Raw genomic sequence first — 9,402 nt, 5'->3', positions numbered from 1 at the left:
TTATTTAATTAATAATTGAATAAAGTTTTATTGTTTGTGATTGCTGTTTTTTTTTATTTTACATTATTGCACATATGATAAACAACATCAGTTTATAATATGCAAGTAAACTGAGCATGTTCTGCTCTTTGTTAATGGTTGTGTTCTGTGTACTACATAGTATCAAATCTAATGAATATCATTTAATTTTTTAATCTAATATTTATCCCAGTCTGGTCTATACAATTATTTATTAGCATGCATCATTTTTTTAAGTGAAATGGCATTTACTAAAGATATCAGTGCACTAAATAATACATATTTAAAAATAAATATAAGACATTAATGACCAATCACAATAACCCTAAGAAAGATGACCAGTCGCAGTACAGTATGCAAATATTACAATCTGATCATGTAAGATTTGCACGTTTGAATCGTGTATTAAAAAATAATAATTATTTAATGTGCATAAAAAACAAAGATAAAGAGCACCTTATCTACACAACAAACTGAGTGCTAAACAATGCACGAGCGTGAGTGTATATTATTAACTAATATTAACATTCAACAAATCCCTCTGTACTTGTTGAATACGAAAGTGTTTTATACAATAAAAAAGTGAAGATATATAATAATACACATAGCTTTTTGTTCAGATCACCAAAAAAAATAAATAGTTAATTGTGAATACTAAACAGCGGTCACACAAAACAGTATTTTGGTGAAATAACTACTAGAATAATTCGGGAAATAGATCCAGTCCAGACCCGGAGACCTGCTTCCAGCCAATCAGAGCTCTCCTCGCGCTCCTCACTACAAGCTGCGTCGTTCAGTCTCTCGCGCTCTCATTTGATTCAGTCTCTCGCGCTCTCATTTGCCTGAGGACGCAGTGAACCTGGTGAGCGAAATATATCAATAATTATAATTATGCTGATGTCACACTGCCATAAAGTGTAACTGTAGTGTTTACAAACTTAGTGAAGTATTTTTACTTACTCGAGTACATTTTATAAAGTATTTGTTGTTGTTTTTTGTTTGGAAAGTTTTTATTTACATTCCAAAGCATAATATCATACTTTTAACTGCACTACATATATTTCCTAAATAAAAGTTGTTTGTTTTACCTTTAATACTTGTACTTAAGTACATTTCTGAATTATTTTCACTTGCGTACAAGAAAGAAAGTTATAGATTTATAATGTAATTAAATATTTAATATTTAATATGAAACGTAGTGCAGGAAAAAGTACAATATTATGCGTTGTGAAGTAAAGTTTGCTAAAGAAAAACACTCTGATAAAGTACTGACACTTGAAAACGATTTACTATGTACTTATTTGTGACTCTGGACAACAAAACCAGTCATAAGTGTCAATTTTTCCATTGTCTTTCCATTGATGTATGGTTTGTTATGATAGGACAATATTTGTCTGAGATGCAACTATTTGAAAATCTGGAATCTGAGGGAGCAAAAAAATCTAAATATTGAGAAAATCACCTTTAAAGTTGTTCAAATGAAGTTCTTAGTAATGCATATTACTAAGTTTTGATATATTTACAGTAGGAAATTTACTAAATATCTTCATGGAACATGATCTTTACTTAATATCCTAATGAATTTTGGCATAAAACAAAATTCTATAATTTTGACCCAAACAGTGTATTGTTGGCTATTGCTACAAATATACCCCAGCGACTTAAGACTGCTTTTGTGCTCCAGGGACAGATTTAGTACTGAGTCTGTCTTCTTGGAATGCATTGGATACTTTGTATGTGTGTAAATAGGGAGAGAGAAAAACATAAAAATAAAGTGTTAATATATGTATTAATTTCTTAAAGAACTTTAATTATGTGGCTTGTGTTTCAGAGACATCACGATGTCAAAGTCAGATCCCCCTCCAAGTTATGAAGAGTCAAGACAGCAGCAGCATGGAAACTATCCATACCCTCCCTACGGATATCCAGCCCAGCCAGGGGTGTACACGGGCCCGGGACAGCCTGGCATACACCCCCCGGCAGGGCACTGGCAGGGCCCTGGATACTGCCCTTCAGCAATGCCATCTGTGATGCCGTCCTTCATAACACCAGGGATATTTCCCTCCAACCTAAGTAAGAATCAAGTGTAATCTATTACTTCTCTACTGTATTTATTTGTTTGTTTTGTGTGCAAATCATTTCCAGTAAACTGTTGCATAGTGCAGCCTGCCTTTATAGTATTTAGTTTTATACTGCATTTGTCTGCTTTATGAACACAACTGAGCTGATTTTTATTCAGAAACCATGCACTCTTGTTAGGCGGCTGAGTCTGGCATATATCTGCTACAGCAGAAATGCAACATAGTTGTCCAAATACATTTATATATATATATAATGATCAAAACTGTTTTCTGTGCATTGTTGTAGGAGATGCAGAGGGCATATGGGACAGCATGAGTGTTCGACATGCCTTCATTAGAAAGGTATTGAGACTATTAATTTTAAAATAGAATACGGATTTCTAAGTATATAAATGTAGCAATAAAATAAGCAACAGCTTAATGTAACGAGACTGGCTTGTGGTTGTTTTTATACCAGGTTTACCTTATTCTAGCCGTCCAGCTGTTAATCACTGCTTCAATCATTGCAGTATTTACGTTTGTGTAAGTATGATAAATTCACAAAACAACTGAACATTCATGAACTGAATGTAATGCATTACACATACTACTGTAATGAAATGGGTGTGTTTGTGTACATCCCTCATCTTACAGTGAGCCCGTGCGTCTTTTTGTGGTCCAAAATCCTGCCATTTATTGGGCATCATTGTGAGTTATTTTACTGTCAAATCAAAGTCTTTTATGATCCCCAATATTACATTCAGAAATCATTATAATGTGCTGATTTGTTGCGTGTGGATGCTGTGGTACTTTTTTCTATTTCTATTCTTTGATTAATGAAAAGTTCGAAAGAGCAGCATTTATTTGAAATAGAAATGTAACATTTTAAATGTCTTTACTGTCACTTTTGATCAATTTAATGGATCCCTGCTGAATGAAATTCATTCTTAAAAACAAAACTGACTCACCCTAAACATTTGAATATGTATATTATATTATTTATTTATTTTTTCTCACAGCCCGGTGTATCTTGTTACTTACCTTATGCTGGTTTGCTGTGAGGGGCCGAGGTGAGTTTAATCATTTTGAACTATTTACATTATAAGCGCCACAATATCTACCGTATTTAATAATGGAAATCCTGACTTGGTTTGTAGGAGGCGTCATCCATGGAATTTAATACTCCTTTTCATTTTTGTAAGTGATGATTGCATTTAGCTTTCATGGACATTCCCCTTGAATTATTCATTGTAATTGACCAAATATGTTTTCTGTCCTCCACAGACCCTTACGTTGTCTTATATGACAGGAACAATATCAAGGTAAGACAGATATCATCAGTTTCACACACTGCATATGCTTGGTTTTAAACATCAGATATGCTCTTGTTTTTCCATCTGGTGTTATTTAGTTATTTTGACACCAAAGCAGTGTTCCTGGCCCTGGGGATCACGGCAATAGTGTGTATAATCGTCACAATCTTCTGTTTTCAGACCAAGGTAAGACCTGCTGTGGCAGCACCCATCGACTGGTGAATGCTACTTTGTTGCCTGTGTAAAATAACCCCATTGTATTTGATTACAATGATCGTCTGTCTCTGTTTAAACATTCATGGCTTACTGGTAAATATCTCATGCTTGCTTGAGACAAAACTGCTTTTTGTGTGCTCTGCTTTTTAATGGATAAATGTTTGCTTTTGTGTTATTTTCTCCCCATTTTACATATGTAATTTACTTTGATTTAGTATTGCAGCTTCTAAAGTTTGGTGTGTTTTGAAGTAAAGCCATGTTTTCTGCATTTGAACAGGTTGACTTCACCTCCTGCACAGGTCTGCTCTGTGCTCTGTGTGTTGTTCTTCTGGTGACTGGCATTATCACATCCATTGTACTCTCCTTTCAGTATGTAAGTGAGGCCAATATGTCATTATTTCAGTCATTGCAAATAATGTGGTGGTTTAAAGCAGTGGTTCTCAACTAGAAGGGCCACTAAGGGGAAACTTCTGAATTGATTAATGTAATATATTGACACTCCCAGCTAATAAAAATGTTTGAAAACAAGCAGCTTTGTCATAATTAAAGCAGAACATACTGGAAGAAATATTATAATTTTAATGAGTGTTGGACAGTGGGGTGTGGAGAACCTCTGGTTTAAAATAATACTCTGTTATTTTCAATGCCTACATAGTTTAGACTTGTTCTTTAGTTTGTTAAAAACAACAGAAAACACATTACAGTAATGCAATGGAAGCAAATGGGTGGCACTATAAATAAATGTTCAAAAAAGCTCAAGTATAACCATGACATTTAAAGTGATAGTTCCCACAAAAATGACTCGTTACACTCTTGCCCTACAACGACGGTCAAAATAATGATAAAATAACAAATTATCTTTAAAGTAGTCCATACAGCTTCTGAAAACATACTATAGTATTGTGTGGGGAACGGACTGAAAGTTAAGTTGTTAACTATCAGAATATGGGTGGGTGAGGATGATTAAGTTATAGCTTATGGGTGAAGTGTTCCTTTAAGGCAGTGGTTCTCAACCAGAGGTCCTCAGCAAGGTCTGAATAGGATTTACAATTGTTTAAAATCAGACAAAACAAGCTAATTCAACTAAGAGTACCAAGATTTTTTACCCTCAACAATTGTTTGTTTTCTTTGAAGAGCCAGGATTCCCACAAACCAAAAAACCTGGATATATGAGGAAGCCTAATTAAAAGTAAAAAAGTGTGATTTCTGGACCTAGAGAACTCATGTAATACTCATCTTATCCACTAAATTATCAATAGCTGGATAAATTAAGCTCAAGTTCAAGTTTATTTGTATAGCGCTTTTTACGATACAAATTGTTGCAAAGCAGCTCTACAGGAAATTAAGTTTCCACAATATATTTATATATTGCAGAACCTTAATATATGTAACTTATGGCAATATTTGGTAATTCTGTATGTTGTCTGAGCGTTGGCATCCTCTGAGGTCCTCTGAGGGGTTGGCATTATCTTTTCTCAGGTGTTCGGTCATCTCAGATCATTTAAGGGTTGGATCCAGACTGAAGCTTCTGTCATTCCTGAAGTTTCTGTTTCATGTTAATCCCGTGGCAGAAACAGAGAAACAAATAGAAACAAATAGAGACATAATTAGCGTAGCTGCTGTTCCATCTAAGCAAAAATGATTTGTTCAACCCAAGCTAAAGAATAATAATAATGTGCATTTGATCAGATATAACTGCAGTACAAGATTATAAGATGCATTATGTGAATGCTTGGCTAAAGAGATGTGTCTTTAATCTAGATTTAAACAGAGAGAGTGTGTCTGAACCCCGAACGTTATCAGGAAGGCTATTCCAGAGTTTGGGAGCCAAATGTGAAAAAGCTCTACCTCCTTTAGTGGACTTTGCTATCCTAGGTACTACCAAAAGTCCAGAGTTGTGCGACCTTAGAGAGCGGGTTGGATTGTAGCGTGGTAGAAGATGAGTTAGGTACGCAGGAGCTAAACCATTTAGGGCCTTATAGGCAAGTAATAATATTTTGTAAATGATATGGAACTGAATAGGTAGCCAGTGCAGAGACTGTAAAATTGGGGTAATATGATCATATTTTCTTGACCTGGTAAGAGCTCTAGCCGCTGTATTTTGGACTATCTGTAGCTTGTTTATTGAAGATGCAGGACAACCAGCTAGCAGTGCATTACAATAGTCCAGTCTAGAGGTCATGAATGCATGAACTAGCTTTTCTGCATCAGAAACAGGGAGCATGTTTCGAAGCTTGGCAATGTTTCTAAGATGAAAGATGCTGTTTTGGTAATATGGGAAATATGATTTTCAAAGGACAAGTTGCTGTTTAATATAAAACCCAGATTTTTGACTTTAGAGGACGTGACAGTGCATCCGTCTAGTTGCAAATTGTAATCCAAGAGATTCTGTGTACTGTTTTTTGGTCCAATAAGTAATATCTCTCTTATCTGAATTTAATAGGAGAAAATTATTGGTCATTCAATCTTTTACATTTTTTACACAATCTATTAGCTTAGATAGTTGAGAAGTTTCATCTGGTCTTGTTGAGATATATAGTTGAGTATCATCAGCATAACAATGAAAACTAATCCCATATTTTCTAATAATATTACCAAGGGGCAACATGTATATTGAAAATAGCAGAGGACCTAGGACAGATCCTTGTGGTACTCCATACTTTACTGGTGATAATTGAGATGACTCTCCATTTAAATGAACAAAGTGGTAGCGATCGGACAGGTAGGATCTAAACCATTTTAAAGCCTGCCCTTGAATACCAGTATAGTTTTGTAATCGATCTATGAGTGCGTCATGGTCTATAGCAGGGATCTCCAACCCTGCTCCTGGAGAGCTACCATCCTGCAGATTTCACTTCCAACCAAGTAACAAGTAGCCTTGAAGACCTTGATTAGCTGCTTCAGGTGTGTTTTATTGGGGTTGGAGCTGAAATCTGTAGGATGGTAGCTCTCCAGGAGCAGGGTTGGAGACCCCTGGTCTATAGTGTCGAACGCAGCACTAAGATCAAGTAATACTAGCAATGAGATGCAGCCTTGGTCTGAAGCACGAAGCAAGTCATTTGTAATTTTAACAAGTGCAGTTTCTGTGCTATGGTGAGGCCTGAAACCTGACTTAAATTCTTCATAGAGATCATTTTTTTGCAAGAAGGAGCACAATTGAGCAGACACAAATTTTTCAGAACTTTTTGACATAAACAGAAGATTTGAAATGGGTCTGTAATTTGCCAGTTCATTAGAATCTAGTTGTGGTTTCTTAATAAGAGGCTTAATAACCGCCAGCTTGAATGGTTTTGGGACGTGACCTAAAGATAACGATGAGTTAATAATATTGAGAAGCGGTTCTTCTGCTACAGGTAACAACTCTTTCAGTAGTTTAGTGGGTACAGGATCTAATAAACACGTTGTTGGTTTAGATGCACTGATAAGTTTATTTAGTTCTTCCTGTCCTATAGTTGTAAAGCACTGCAGTTTTTCTTTGGGTGCGATGAATGAAGCTGAAATACTAGACACAGTAGAATCTACATTTGATATTGTATTTCTGATTTTATTAGTGAAGAAATTCATAAAGTCATTACTATTAAACTGCGAGGGAATAATACTAAGGTAGGTAAATAGTTGTGTAAATTCACAGATTAAAAAGAGTGGGATCCCTGAAGAACATCAGCTCCAAAAATGTGTAATTATTATCTTTATAATGTCATAAGGATTGCCCACATATTAAAATAAGTTTTGTACTCAGACTAGGGGGACTTTGAATATTGTTGTGGACAATGGCGTCCAAAACTGTCTGACAGATGCATATTTTATATACATTTCACATATTAACATAAGATTGATGTGGCAGAATTGCTGACCAAACTTGTCTTTGGAAAGTAAGGCCTATATGCTGTCTTATGAATTATTAACCAGGAAAATACCTGTTATATGATAATATACCTGTACCATCAATGTCTCAGGTGCCGTGGCTGCATATGCTGTATGGTGCTTGTGGAGCAATAGTCTTTACCTTGGTGAGTTTATGAAACATTATTATGAAAAAAAATATTTTAAAAGAATATACTTAAGTGTGAACTGAATGTAATGTTTTTGAACACTTAATTGCATATTATTTACAATTAAATATGCTAAAATGTAGTATAGTACATTTTAAATGCAGCTAGCATTTAATATGAACTATTAGTATAGTTAGATAATTATTCATAATCATGCATTTAAAGTAAATAATATTAAATGTCATTTCTGCTGAAACTTACATATTTAAATATAATTGTAAATACAAATTTGTAATGATGAAATTGCAGTTTAGTACAATTAAAATGTGAACTATTACAGTAAAAATGATCATGTGCTTTAGTATGTTAGTCAATTCATCAAATAGTGTGACAAAAGATCAAAACAATGAGTTAAAATGTATACTTCAAAGTAACAATGCATTCAATTTGACATTATTACATTATAGAAACAGTGTGTTTTCTTAAAGAGCTCTTTAGTGGCCTTATATTCAATTAATATTGGATTATCTGCAAGTACAGTTTCTTTTAAATATACCTTTTAAGATTTGAAGTACATATTCAACAGTGTTGGGGAAAGTTACTTTTAAAATTAATGCAATACAATATTGCAATACTCCCTAAAAAAAAGTAACTAATTACATTACTTAGTTACTTTTTATGGAAAGTAATGTTACATTAGTTTTGCGTCACTTTTTAAATCTGGGCAGGGCTTGATTGTTTGTTTTTAATATATAATATATATATCTTGTATTTTAGGCAAACGTAAAAGCCCTTTTACACCAAAAGTGAAATGAATAAGTCTCAGGCTGAAGGGAAAGTTCACGTCTGTACAGCAGAACTCAGAAGAAAAAAGTTCAACACTTCAGCAATAAAAAAAAGCACAAATTTTTATATTAATTTTTGCTTATTAGTGTACTTGAATTGGATCATCGTAGGTCAGCAGCAGACATTGGTTAATAAAATGGGATTAAATACATAAAGTATATTTGTGTTATTTAACATTTAATTATAGCAGGTTTGCGTCATATTCTGAGTTTGCATTTGACTCTTTATTGATTTTGAGGAATACTGAATCTTCTTTTTGCAAGTGAGATGAATTAATGCATGCTCACATTTATTCTAGAGCTATAGTAACATCTCACATGGGGACAGAGCTGTCAATCAATACATTACTTTACTAGTTACTTGAAAAAAGTCATCTGATTGTGTTACCCCCAACACTGCATATTCAATACAATTAAGCACGCTTGTTTTCACAATTGAATGGTAAATGATTGCTTGTCTTTTTGTAGTTTTTGGCTTACCACACTCAGCTGCTCATTGGAAACCGAGCGAACAGCATCAGCCCTGAGGAATATATCTTCGGAGCTCTTTCCCTTTATGTTGATATCGTCCAGATCTTTATCTTCTTCCTGCACATCACAGGAAGCTCTTCTGAGTAAACGGATGAGCGTTTCTGTCTCAGAGACTGACCTTTCTTGGAGCTTATCTTGACTTTTTCAATCACATGGATCTCAAATATTACCTTCAGCACTACTGACGGTTATTAAAATTATGTTGTGTTGCTTCATATGTTGTTCTACAGAGGTTGCTCATACTTTTACCAAAATGATTGTCACTTTATTTACAATAAGCACTTTATATTTTGTAACATTCCACCTGTTCTTTTGCAAGAGTTTACTGTGAGCGTGCACTAAAACAGTGATTTGATGTATTATCAATGTTTAGCCTACAACCTGAAGGGAAATAAAATGAAGAGAATCGATTAACAAATGTATGATG

At 34.4% G+C, this 9,402-nt stretch overlaps 1 protein-coding gene across 1 annotated transcript; it reads left to right on the top strand.

Moving 5' to 3' along the window:
* Positions 1–1,855: 1,855 nt before the first annotated feature.
* On the top strand, positions 1,856–9,387 carry LOC306876657 (protein lifeguard 3). Its single transcript, XM_079427993.1, has 11 exons — positions 1,856–2,091; positions 2,386–2,441; positions 2,557–2,621; positions 2,733–2,786; positions 3,098–3,148; positions 3,236–3,275; positions 3,363–3,400; positions 3,490–3,577; positions 3,885–3,980; positions 7,564–7,617; positions 8,913–9,387. The coding sequence occupies exons 1-11, from the start codon at positions 1,860–1,862 to the stop codon at positions 9,060–9,062; spliced, it is 924 nt and encodes a 307-aa protein (XP_079284119.1). The 5' UTR covers positions 1,856–1,859; the 3' UTR covers positions 9,063–9,387.
* Positions 9,388–9,402: the final 15 nt, after the last annotated feature.

Source organism: Barbus barbus, assembly GCF_936440315.1.
Source record: "Barbus barbus genome assembly, chromosome: 11".
Classification (NCBI taxonomy): Eukaryota; Metazoa; Chordata; class Actinopteri; order Cypriniformes; family Cyprinidae; genus Barbus; species Barbus barbus.
The sequence above is the reverse complement of the archived record's forward strand: the minus strand, read 5'-3'. Positions and strand labels throughout refer to the sequence as shown.